This window comes from Vespula vulgaris, chromosome 3, assembly GCF_905475345.1.
Source record: "Vespula vulgaris chromosome 3, iyVesVulg1.1, whole genome shotgun sequence".
Classification (NCBI taxonomy): Eukaryota; Metazoa; Arthropoda; class Insecta; order Hymenoptera; family Vespidae; genus Vespula; species Vespula vulgaris.
Window position 1 is genome coordinate 9,866,816 of NC_066588.1, and position 13,182 is coordinate 9,879,997.

A 13,182-nucleotide genomic window follows, 5' to 3' on the forward strand; every position below is an offset into this window, starting at 1 on the left:
TTGATTAAATCATTGAATTAAAAAAAAATTTACAAATAGAAGTATGTTGATTACTTTATACTGACAACTAGATGTTTTGAAAAATTAGATTCAGTTTGAGAATTACATTATATAAATCAATACTTTAATGAAATTCACTTGTGTATGAAATATTAAAAAAACACTATTTTCAATATAAGCTATTTTAATAATTATTTGTTATACACTTGTATTTATTATTACTAAAAAATAATAATGCACTTTTCCACTCATAATAATTCACGTGGTAAACTTATAATGGTAGATGTGAATCAAATTTAACTAATTATAACAATATTTTTCTTAGTTGTATTTATAATTTTTATTTTATTACAAATTATAATGATACTTTCTTTTTATGATTAATTCGTGATCATAAAGAATATAACAAAATCCTTCCAAATAAATTTATTACCTAGTAAATACATTATTTGAATAAATTATTATCTAGGAAATGACTTCATCAGTAAGGTCTGAAAGAAGTTTGACATATTCATTATGCATTACTTATATGATCATTATTGTTTAAAAACAATGGAACAAGAATAAATTCTTCATTCTTTTCTGTATTTGTATATATGAAACACTGGTGGCATTCAATCTAATATTATAAATTTTGTATTAATAAAATAATATAAGAAATTATTAATTGTTTAACTGCATTGTTAACAATTGATACTATATACTATTTTATACCTGAACAGTTTGTTCTTTAAAAGATATTGCATTAAAATGTTAGTGACATGAATAAGTAATGCGCTAGCTGAACTACATGTTCCAGTAAAAGATGATTTTGATTTTTTTTAATGATTTAATATGAACTTTGTAGAGTGCAATGCACATTACTCATCTGCAGACTTTAACAGGAAAAATAAATGTATGTGTCAGAGTAGAATAGATAAAGTTTTCTAGGTATTGCCATGTATATACATTCAACTTTTAACATGGTAATACAAACTCAGAATAGACAGATATTTTGTTGGTGCATGTAATACTTTCAGTTTTGTTTTATGTACTGATGTAATAAATTAAAGGAATATGATCTTTCGATATAAGCAAGCTGAGATAGATTTTAAAAAAGAATTTATGATCCGTGGAAAAAATGAGAAATTCTTTAGGCAGTTTTTGCTCGAATAGCAGCACGTTTTCCTGTGACAGCCTGGAATATACAACACAATACATTATAATAAAGTATGATATCAAAATCTCTTTATGTTTTATTAAATATGCACATAAAAGTCTTACTTGAAATCCAGATTTTATACTGGCTACAGAGCACCTAGACCCACAAGTTTCACATTGTAAGAAAAATAATCGAGTATCTTTTTGAAGAATAGTGTCTGGTGAACGACACGTGTGACAGGTAACATATTCCTTGATATATCTCCTAAGCACATTCTCAATTTGTTTTTGTTGAAAACGTCCTTTAATAATAAGTTGGCTGTTTCCATCTACAGAGCCACTTGTACCCAATTCAGCCAACAAGAAATCAAGTAAATGTTTTGGTTGTCTATGTAATGTTTTACATATCTATAAAAGAATTTTGTAAACATATCGAAAAATGTCTTTGTTAAAATATTACAGAATATCATATCTATAACAAGATATTACCTCAGTGAAATTAGCAAAGGATGTTTTCTTTGTACCTATACGTACAACCTGTGGAGGACGCATAACAAATTTTTGCTTCTTACCAGCTACCATATCAGGATTCTTTTCTCGCATGATGTTAAACACTCTTACAAGTAATTCATCGTATGTATAATCTCTATCTGATCCTACCCACAAACTTGTTTCCTCCACTAAAGAATAAACATATTTCTTAGAAATAGATTTCAAAGAGAAAACACATTTGAAATGATATTTATAAGATTCATAAAACTAAATATTTTTATTAAATTACATTAATCTGACATATAAAGAATCCCTTTTTTCCTTACCATACTCTGCACTTCGCTCAGATTCAGTGCAGCATGTTAACAAATAATAAATAAGATAAATCAACTGAAACATAAACAAATGAATCAATATTATATTATATTTACCATTTTCTTTGTCTTCAATTTCTTTACGCTCTTCTTCTGCCACTAGTTCATCTAGATCCTTCTTCTTCTTCTTCTTCTTTTTTGTTTTTGAAAAGTCCATATCTAAATCTAAATTATCATCTACAGCAGTTTCTTCCACTGGTGGCTCCATAACATCCTTCAAACATATACATTTATAAAATGTTATTATAATTAACTACATTTTTTTTAAGATACAAAATATATTACGACGTTAAAATGAGATCAAGTTAAAATATCATTGTTTTTTAATAACATTTACTTCTTTTTTTGCATCTGGTAAAGCAGCATCTAAGTCATTTAAATTAAATGCCTTTTTCTTTTTTTTCTTTTTCTTTCCAAAATTTTCCAAATCCAAAGTTTCATCATCTTCAGCCATAAGAGGTTCTGGTTCTTGATTTTCCTTGTCACCTGTCATTTCATTAGCATCACCAGTACTACCTGCTTCATTGAATTCACCATCAATGTCAAATACACCTCTCTTTTTCTTTTTCTTTTTCTTCAAGCTGGGATCAAAAATCTATAAAAATATACAATTGTCGAAATCATATCTTTTAGGTTATTTTATTTAATTATTTAATTACAGAATAAACATAGCACAATATTTTAATTTTATGGAATTGAAAAAAGTTGATTGTATTTTATAAAATTTGAGTAATATTGAACTAACATCTGGACATTATTATAATTAGATTGATTAAATGCTTTATTACAAGCATACTTCTTATGTAAATCGATAGTCCAAAAATAAGCAGTGATCTTAATGAGAGCATTTATCTAGAAGTAATGTGAATTCTATTTATTATACATCACGAGTATAAGTTCGTGACAATAATTTTTATGATGGCGAAGTGTCCACATGCTTTTGAGGTTGGGTTTCTCTCAATGGGCACGAGTTTTTGCTTTTGAGACATTAACTTCTATGAAATACTTTTAAATGTTAAAAAGATCACTTTTTTTTTTTTATTATAGAAAATATTAACGAAAATATATAAAATGTATCAATAGAACAATGATTTCACTTTCTTCATTCATATTAAAATATGTTGTTTCTATATGGTCTTGTAGCACGACATACCGAATCTTCTTCTGTCATTTTATATGTGAAATTAAGCCGTTGAAGATTTTACAGAAATTTTAATATGTTCTAATGATGTTAAATAGCTAATTTTACGAATATCTCACAATACTTCAATCGACACTCGTTCACCCAACGTATTCAAGACTTCTTCCAGAGTGTTGCATCAGAAATTCGACTTTTGAACCTGTGGGTGGATTTTTATTACAGCGACATGTTGACGCATATGATGGCGATTCTTATAAAAAGATAACGCTTATTGTTCACAAGTGAAATATGTTTCTAATGCTTTAGATATTTTTTATTTGCCATGATCTTTCAAAATTAAATGATCAAGTTTCATAAAAAGCAATACAATTTTCACTTGAATAATTTTGACAAATTGATAATCTTCCAATTATGACATTCGATAACAATGTATACCAAGATTAATAATATATTATTATATTTGAATTTACGTAATACAATTTTAAGAATTTATTTCATAATCGTTTATATAGTATTGGTTCATAATTTATTTTTGATATCTAAATTAATATTACAATTTTAGAAGATACTATATACAATTACATTACTCCAATCAACAACGAGTGATAACTTTAAGTAATTTTCATGAAACGATAGAAGATGTGTGATTTATTTAGTTACATGAATGTACAATCAAAGTTTTACCCTTCTGTCGTTAAATTATCTGTAAATTGTGCTTGCTTTGGCTTGCTCACTCAACGCAACAAATAATGGATGACTTGTGTTGTTATTTGCAAGAAAGATGATTGCATTTATGCAAATACACATCGCAAATTATTGATAAAACGAAACTCGTTAAAGAAGAGAAAAGTAAAAAATAAAATATTTTGTTATTTAATTTGTAAAAATCACGAAGACGTAACATTGTTTTGGATCTCGAATTGAAGTGACAGTGTGTGGTACACTTTGTAACATCATAGGTTGTATGTAATGCTTTTATAGCAAAGTGATTAAACTGACAAATGTGTGTTTACATCAGAATAAATATTAAATGATTTTAAGACAATATTGTGTATATTTCCTCCATTACAATGGAGGGAGATAATTTGCTTGACATAGAGCTTATGAAATTATGTAAACCAGACAGGGGATGTATTTGATAACTGCCAGTTTTGAGTCTGACACTGTTGCTATTCTAGTGCCTGAATAATACATAGCCTTGTTTTGTGCCTAATGCACTAATACATTTTTCATCATGGTGCATATACCAAGCACATATACTTACGATTTTTGGGCAAAAACACCAACAGAAGTTGTAGAGTTAACATGTTTGATGCCTAATGGTGTGGTAGTCCCACTTGATACAAATCGTAATGCTACATTGGCTGAAATTAAAGAAGCAAGTATTTTTTTTTTAATATTCTTAAAATTCTTTCATAGTTATCAAATTGTTTGAATAAAAATGTTATATAATTATACATATATTTTTGTTAACTAAATGTGTGTTCACAAATAATAAAATATATATATTATAGGATCTTTGGGACGAGGCAAGCAAGTATCCCCTTCATGGTATATTAAAAGATGCACAATCATATGTATTTTCATACATCAATTCAAATGCAGAAGCAGAAGAACTACGAGATGAAACAAGACGTCTTTGTGATATAAAACCATTTTGTTCTGTATTAAAAGTTATTGAACGAGAAGGTATAAAAAATGATAGGAATTTAGATGCCCAAATAGGTCATATAATTGGAAAAGGATTACATGAATTTGCTGCCTTAAAAAATTCTGAAGTCAATGACTTCAGATGGAAAATGCGAGTATTGGGTGATGAAGTAGCTGTTGCTAGACAAAAAAAATCATGGGTGGAAAAAGTACAATATCAGTATCCATTAAGGTTAGCTCCAAGTCCTGCGATACCTAAAAATATTGAATGTCGACTGAAGGATGGAAATCTTGTTCTTGTTACAAAATTCAGGAATACAGAGGTATGTAATATTTATATATTTTTATATTATAAAAATAAGCATTAAGTAGAAAGATATAAAAATTAACAAGAGTATTTTTACATACAAAAATGCAATTATAGAGCAAAATTACATATACATTAACAATTTTTCATTCATCGTCATAATACTTTTAGTCTTTTATTTAGATGATTCAGATGAAATATATATGGTTTTGTATTGTTTTGTAATTTTCTTTTTTTCATCATTTTGTTTCTTTTTTATCATGGAATTGTCACTTAACGAATTTTTTGTATCTTCAGCAAATTGTACCATTTTCTGCAGTTTTTGTGTTTCCCCAATTAAACTTAAATTTGTTGTTTCAATATGAGTCGTTTTAAGGCTCAGTGCTGTATTGTTCTCTATTATTTTGCGTTGTATTACGTTCGCATTTTCTTCCAATTTTTTATCTTTAAATTTCAATTGACCATTATTATCATGATCAACACAGTTTTTTCCAATATCTGCTTTATATGACTTATTTATTAATAGATCTGACTTATATATAGTATCTATATTATCAGTTGTTTGTGGTATGTTCTTAAACTTGTGATAATTAATCGGTAAGGCATTTTGCAATGTTGCTAATTCTGATGAAACTTTTTCAATATTTTTTGTATCACTTTCTAATATAATTTCTTCTTTATCAGGAAATTCTTTATAAATGGTCCTATGTTGTTCTATCGCTTCAAAAAATAATTTATAGTCTGATGAATTTGCATTTTCCAATTCTAACTGACTTTTAATTGCTGATAATTGTGCCTACAAAGTAACATTACAATAATTATATACAAATAATTTTATATTTAATACAAGTACTTACTTCCATATACATAGTTTTATATTGCCAGTATTGAAGTTGTTTAGTTATTTTATGTTTTATTTCGGTTTGAAGTAACATATCAACAGAATCACGTTCAATCCTCTGATGTAATTCTTGTATTTCTTTTTTTTTCTCTGCTAATAATGACTCCAAGTAGCTGAAGTAAATATAATTTTGTTTTATACAAATATAGTATTTTATTTTATAAGAAAACAAAAGAATGTATTATAAAGAACATGCTTACCTAAAGGAATTATCGATTGTTTTTGTCTCGGTATTAGTTTGTTGAACTTCTAATAATTTTTTTTCCAAATCACGAATTCTGTTTTTATATTTATTTATTAATTCATTATCTTCTGAAAATATATTTACACATTCATTCCATTTTCTTAATATTGATGCTTTTTCTGTTTTAAGAGTTCTAACTTCTTCAGCTTTTATATCATATGCTTGTTTTAATTCATCATATTTCTTTTTTAAAATGGTTACTTTATTTACTGCAAGTTGACGTCGATCCTCAACTTCAGCAAACAAAGAATTACCTACAATAGAATTACAATATTTATTTTCTTCTTCAATATTTCCTGTCATATGTAATAATTAATTTTAAAAATTACCTTTGCATGATTCATTAGCAGGAACAATTTTCAATGTTTCTATCTCTGATCGACAAATAACTAATTCTTCACGAGTACTTTCTAATACTTCATTTCTTTCTTTCAAATTATTTTTAGTTACCTATATAAAATAATTATTTAGATTAATTTGTATAATATTTGACATTTTAATCTTAAGTACATAATTTTTTGAATAAACAATATACTTCCAAAATTTCTTGAAGTTCAAAAAGTTGATTTTTAAGATCTTTAATAGTTTCTTCAGCATTTTCTTTCTTTTGTTTTTCATCTTCTAAATTGATTAAAAGTTCTTGGACCTGCTCCTTTAATGGTGTTAATTTTTCTTCAATATCATCGATTTTATATAAATTATTTTGTGATGCTTTAACTTTCAATTGATGTAATGAATCATATAATTCCTTATTTCTTTTTTCTTTATTTTCTAATATTACTCCTAGATCACTAAGTTGATTTTCATATGCTTCTGTAGTTTCCCGGTTTCTAGATATTAAACAAAGAAAAAATAAAATTACTATAAATATTTTAAAATAATAACCAATTTATATATGTTTTATAATTACATATGTTTATTTACTTTTCTTGAATTTCGTGAAGTTTTTTTTCTGCTTTCTCTTTTTCCTTTATTAACAATTGTTCCAATGATTCATTAACTTCTTGAAGTTCCCTTTGCATAGCTTCATTATGGACAAGTTTTAGATGCAACTCGTGCAATTCTTGGCGATAATTTTCATTTTGTAGATGTAATTTACGATAATCTATACTTCCATCAAAAGTCTCATTGAAATATTCATCTTTCGAGCCTATAAATGCACTTTCATTACACGAAGACATTGTCTCAGACATTTAGAGGTTATGTTTATGTTTTCTCTGTACATTTGGCGGGAATTAATCAAAGAAATTTGAATTTCCATGTACTTGAGATGAACTATGTTGGCATCAATATAACTGTTCAATCAAAGTTCATTTTACAATAAAGAAGAAATAATATATATATATATATATATATATATATATATATAAAATAAGATACAACTATTTGTTAATGTGTATAAAATAGAATAAAAGTATGATGGAAATAAATCGTTAGACTGTTACTAAGTGTGTATGTGTGTGTGTGCGTGCGCGCGCGCATATATACATATATATATTTTCTTTAAAAATAAATTTAAATATTGTTTTACATTTTTACACAATATAATATATTAATAATATAATTGATATAAAATGGTTATGTGCATATTTCTATTAATATATTATATTATGTAAAAATGTAAACTATGATATGTAAGTTTATTTTTAAAGAAAAAAAAACTATATTAATAAATTTGTTAAATTAATATTGTTTTCAGACATCTTTTACATTTCAAATCTCGCATTCTACTACACCATATGAGCTATTGGTACTTATTTTAAATAAGAGGGCAAATACAATGATGTTACGAGGTGAACATCCAAATGACTTCATACTTAAAGTTTGTGGTCAAGAAGAATATTTGATTGGAGATTATCCTCTTATACAGTTTAATTATATTCAAGATTGCTTAGCAAAAGACATTACACCAACGCTTATTACTTTAAATGTAGAAAGTGTATCTTTAGATCAGGATAATGGTCCTGAGAATCCAGATGTAGATGCATTACAGCGCACAAGACCTTCCTTTTCTACACTTACGCTTCGTAAAAAAGGCAAACATGTTTCTGCTTGGAAGATAGATGATCCATTTGTGTTCACTGTAAATGGTATTTCTCGACTCAACTGTGATGCTGCTCATCGAACAGTAGAGGTATATAAATTTATTTATAAATTGAGTTCAGAAATGTCCATGAAATTAATTTTAGTTTTACAGTTTTATTGTCAATTCATTATATTGGCAGTATTCTTTAAGCTGTCAAATTTGTATACATAGATTGGGTTGCAAGCTGGCCTTTTCCATGGTGGGAAGTCATTGTGTGAGAGTCAGAAAACCAAAGAAACTATAGTAAGCTCGGATGGTAGTTGTGAATGGGAAGAAACTCTTAGATTTGATATTAAAGTTAAAGATATACCTCGAATGGCACGTTTATGTTTTGTCTTGTATGAAATTAGTAAAACTTCAAAAGGCCTAAAGAGTAGAAGACTGGTTAAGGATTCTAAGCAGGAATTCTTTATAAATCCTTTGTGTTGGGCAAACACAACTATATATGACTTTAAATCTCAATTAAAGACTGGAGCAATGACATTATATACGTGGACATATGCAGAGGATATGCAGAATGATGATTTACTTCATCCTTTAGGGACAGTAGTATCAAATCCACATATTGATAGAGCAGCAGCACTTATGCTGACATTTCCTAAGTATGCTTATGCTTTGTTTTTAGGCAGTTTAAGTAAACAATATTTATAAGATAAATCTTTAATACTCTTTTTTAAATATTTTAAGAGATAGATTAAGTTAATTTTTGTTACAGCTATGGAAAAGATAAATCTGTACTCTATCCTACTCCAGAAAAAATGGTAGAATATGCAAGAAAACTACGTGAATCTGCTACTGAAAGAATAATGCAAGAAGAACCAAATCAAGAAAATGACATTAATAAATTTCAACAATTAGAACAATTAAGATCTTTAGCAGATAGAGATCCACTCCATGAACTCCATGAACAGGAAAAAAAAACTATGTGGGCATTGAGGCATCATTGTCTTCATGAAATTCCAACAGTTTTGGCCAAACTATTGCAATGTGTAGAATGGAATGATCACAAGTAACATTACTTACTACACAAATTTTATATATTTTAGTGGTAGAAGTTTAAATTAAATCTGATTGTTGTTTTCTTTTTTTTTTCCAGAGAAGTAGCAGAAGCTACAGCATTAATACAACAATGGCCAGCATTGCCAGTAGAAAAAGCATTAGAATTATTAGATTATGCCTATGCTGATCAAAATGTTAGGAGTTTTGCTGTACGTTGTCTTTTGGATGTTAGTGATGAAGATTTGAGTTTGTACCTTTTGCAATTGGCTCAAGCATTGAAACATGAAAATTATTTATCATGTGATTTAACTGAATTTTTATTAGGACGTGCTCTTAATAATCAGAGGATAGGACATTATTTGTTTTGGCATCTTCGGTGTGTGATATTCTATTGTTGCGTGTATACATTTACGTATATATTGAAGTATTTGCTGTTGTTAAAGGAAGATAAGTTTGAAATTAATCGATCATTTTGTATTTCAGATCAGAAATGCAAGTTGGTTCTGTTTCTGTTCGTTTTGGTCTTATACTTGAAGCTTATTGTAGAGGTAGTCAACAACATATGCGAGCACTTTTTAAACAAATGGAGTGCTTGGATAAGTTAAGATGTGCTTCAGAACAAGTTAAGCAGAAAAAAGATCGTAAAGCGGCACTTCAAACCTTTCAAGATTTTATTCAAGAACCACATTGTCAAGAAGCATTATCCAATGTTCTTAATCCATTAGATCCAAGCTTTAGGTGGAAACATCTAAAGTAAGCTTTGTAAAAGCAGATATTTTATTAAGCTTATTCTAATATCTTTCGTACGTTCTTAGTTTCACGTATTATATGAAATGTATTCCTATTTGTTTCATATTTGTGTTCTATTTGTAGAATTGAAAAATGTAGGGTTATGGATAGCAAAATGCGACCATTGTGGCTTGTCTTTGAAAATGCGGATCCATTTGGTGAAGATATCTATTTAATACTTAAACATGGAGATGATTTGAGACAAGATATGCTTACACTTCAGATGTTAAGGATCATGGACAAGTTGTGGAAAAGAGAAGGTTTGGATTTACGTATGAATCCATATGGTTGTATATCTACAGAAAATAGAGTTGGAATGATTGAAGTAGTTTTAAATGCTGAGACCATTGCAAATATACAAAAAGAGAAAGGCACGTTTTCCGCAACCGCTGCTTTTAGGTACATACGATTGCAGATATCGGACTATGATATATTTACTTATGCATACTATTATTTTTTTAATGGATCTTTTTTAGGAGAGGTTCATTATTAGCTTGGCTGAAAGATCATAATCATACAGAAGCAGCTTTAAATAAAGCCATTGAAGAATTTACGTTAAGCTGTGCCGGGTATTGTGTTGCAACATATGTACTTGGAATTGCTGATAGACATTCTGATAATATTATGGTTAAAAAAACTGGTCAACTATTTCATGTTGATTTTGGTCATATTCTCGGACACTTCAAAGAGAAATTTGGGTTTAGACGTGAACGCGTGCCGTTTGTGTTAACTAATGACTTTGTTCATGTAATTAATAAAGGACAGACGAAGAAAGGGCAAGCTGTGGAATTTCAGCGGTTTCAAAGTCATTGTGAACAAGCTTTTTTAATTTTAAGACAGCATGGTGGTTTAATTCTATCCTTATTTGCAATGATGATATCTACTGGACTTCCTGAACTTTCATCGGAAAAAGATCTCAACTACTTAAGGGATACTTTGGTATATATATGGAATATATTTTTGTATCTTAAAATGTTGAAACGTTGGCGTGATATTAATTTTATATTTTTTTAATTACAGGTATTAGAAATGTCTGAAAGTGAAGCTCAGAAACACTTTAGAAGTAAATTCGACGAGGCACTTTGCAATTCATGGAAAACTTCACTTAATTGGGCTTCACATAATATGGCTAAAAATAATAAAACAATATGAAAAATTATACTAGAAAAGGAACGATATTATTTCAATGTGTTTGACGATACTTAGAATGCAGTTATGCTCTGAATCATAGGCAGTGTAAAGTTAATCTCTGAGAAACTTTCGAAGGTGGCAAGAGTTAGTGAAGTATGTTGGTTAACGATTTCTAAAAAGTTAATGTACTAAGAAGTTGTGAATGAAATAGTGTCTACTACATGCAATGAATACGTATAATGCACATATAATGTTTTAAATCGAGCTGTTAATGTGAATTGCAGTCTATGGATGACAAAACAATGAAAATTAGGCGGACGCGTTTTATTAAACTCTCAGTCGTTGAACACGATACCCGTATAAATACCTAATAGTAAGAAACACACTGTGGCATATATTTTCAGAGGCTGATGTATGATACATATCATTTCTTAACATAGACAGCCTATCCATAAGTTTAACAATAAAATTATGTTTAATTTGAAAAAATATATTGCTTTGAATTTTATAAAAAAGTTTCATTAAAAAATTGCTGATAACTAGCTTGTACAGAATTACCTTATATGTAAATTATCTTCTTTAAATATCACACTACACTACAGCGCCTTACAATGGTATGCATAGAAATTCTACTAGAGAACTACTGTTTAAGAAATCCGTTTAAATCCAATTCTATTACATACAGCAATAAGAAGTACATTCAAGTATACCAAAATGTAAGATTCTTACATGTAAAGGATGATAAAATAGAAAAAAGCTATTGTATTTTTATTACTTAGTCTTCGACAGTAGTGCAAAAACTAAAAATAGTAAATTTTATCTTATAATTTATTAAAAATACTTAAGCATTATTTCTTATCGCCCGTAATATAAATCGTGCTATGCAATAGTCAGTGATAGTGTGATAATTCAAAGCAATATTTATTCATAAAATTATGTTTAAATAACTTAAATTTATAAGCGGAGCATTACCAGGTTTCTGTCGTTAGGTCGACGTGGCGACCGTCTTAGGTGCCAAAAATAAGTGTCGAGAGGACCATTTTTCGTTTTGTTAGCACGTTTTTATACGTCTTTGTTCTTATGTATCCATACATAGAAAACTCATCTTTGCGTTGCATAAGTATAAGTTATTCATTTCTTTTTAAACAAGTTCAGTAAATAATTGTTAAACATACACTGACTTTTTGAAGAGTATAACAAATGTCAGCAATTCCTTTCTTTGAATTGGATAGTCTAGTAAAATGTATTTCTTTCTTTATACAGGAAGCGTATTAAGCTTAGGCAAAACATATTCTTTAAGAAACATTAAATAATGTATAATAATAAGAGACGATTATCAAGGTTTTCCTACCATAAAATGTTGGAATAATGATGGCCCTTTTGAAAAAGAAAATATTTGACTGAAAAAATATTGTTTTTGTATTAATGATATGGAATCTCCAATTGAACGTTTATTTACGATTGCTGTCACCTCATAATTGTGGAATATCTATAATCAAGATATTCATGACAATCATAATTAACATATTTGTTGCTAGCGTAAACACATTTGTTGAAATACAATTGCAACTGAAAGAAGGAAAAGAGAGAGAGAGAGAGAGAGAGGGAGCGAGAGATGGAACGAGAGAGGGAGCGTGAGAGGGAGTGTTCGAGGGAGCGAGGGAACGAGGGAATCAGGGAGGGGAGAGAGAAAAGTTGGAGTATCCACATTAAGAATTATGTTATTGGTCGATAAAGAAGAAGTTTAGTTTATATTCAAAAGCCGTTAATGTTATCGGTTGTTTGAAAATTATGTAAATGATAAATAAACATTGATCGAACGTCGCAAATGTGAAATCGCAAATTTCTCTTTTATAATATTCTATATTATAGTATTCATCAAATTCTTTTATAATTCGAAAAACCATGTATTACCATTCGTTCAAATT

At 28.3% G+C, this 13,182-nt stretch overlaps 3 protein-coding genes across 5 annotated transcripts; 1 reads left to right on the forward strand and 2 right to left on the reverse strand.

The window, feature by feature from the left end:
- Positions 1 to 166: 166 nt before the first annotated feature.
- Positions 167 to 3,343, reverse strand: LOC127062373 (eukaryotic translation initiation factor 2 subunit 2). 3 transcript variants are annotated; one of them, XM_050990425.1, is made up of 7 exons: positions 3,160 to 3,342; positions 2,344 to 2,601; positions 2,063 to 2,220; positions 1,959 to 1,990; positions 1,630 to 1,820; positions 1,264 to 1,548; positions 167 to 1,177 (listed from the first exon to the last, which is right to left on the reverse strand). In XM_050990425.1, exons 1-7 carry the CDS (start codon positions 3,175 to 3,177, stop codon positions 1,133 to 1,135), a joined length of 987 nt encoding a protein of 328 aa, XP_050846382.1. In that variant the 5' UTR covers positions 3,178 to 3,342; the 3' UTR covers positions 167 to 1,132. The 3 variants fall into 3 exon arrangements, with proteins under 3 accessions (XP_050846382.1, XP_050846381.1, XP_050846383.1); XM_050990424.1 differs by having other exon boundaries at positions 1,959 to 2,220; positions 3,160 to 3,343; XM_050990426.1 differs by lacking the exon at positions 1,959 to 1,990 and having other exon boundaries at positions 2,064 to 2,220; positions 3,160 to 3,341.
- A 483-nt stretch (positions 3,344 to 3,826) lies between these two features.
- Positions 3,827 to 13,090, forward strand: LOC127062364 (phosphatidylinositol 4,5-bisphosphate 3-kinase catalytic subunit delta isoform). The gene is made up of 10 exons (XM_050990408.1): positions 3,827 to 4,525; positions 4,662 to 5,120; positions 7,949 to 8,383; positions 8,507 to 8,937; positions 9,051 to 9,344; positions 9,432 to 9,710; positions 9,818 to 10,087; positions 10,208 to 10,522; positions 10,600 to 11,062; positions 11,144 to 13,090. Exons 1-10 carry the CDS (start codon positions 4,382 to 4,384, stop codon positions 11,273 to 11,275), a joined length of 3,222 nt encoding a protein of 1,073 aa, XP_050846365.1. The 5' UTR covers positions 3,827 to 4,381; the 3' UTR covers positions 11,276 to 13,090.
- On the reverse strand, positions 5,211 to 7,457 carry LOC127062366 (protein Spindly-like). Its single transcript, XM_050990413.1, has 6 exons — positions 7,174 to 7,457; positions 6,785 to 7,079; positions 6,579 to 6,699; positions 6,206 to 6,503; positions 5,962 to 6,118; positions 5,211 to 5,900 (listed from the first exon to the last, which is right to left on the reverse strand). Exons 1-6 carry the CDS (start codon positions 7,440 to 7,442, stop codon positions 5,280 to 5,282), a joined length of 1,761 nt encoding a protein of 586 aa, XP_050846370.1. The 5' UTR covers positions 7,443 to 7,457; the 3' UTR covers positions 5,211 to 5,279.
- Positions 13,091 to 13,182: the final 92 nt, after the last annotated feature.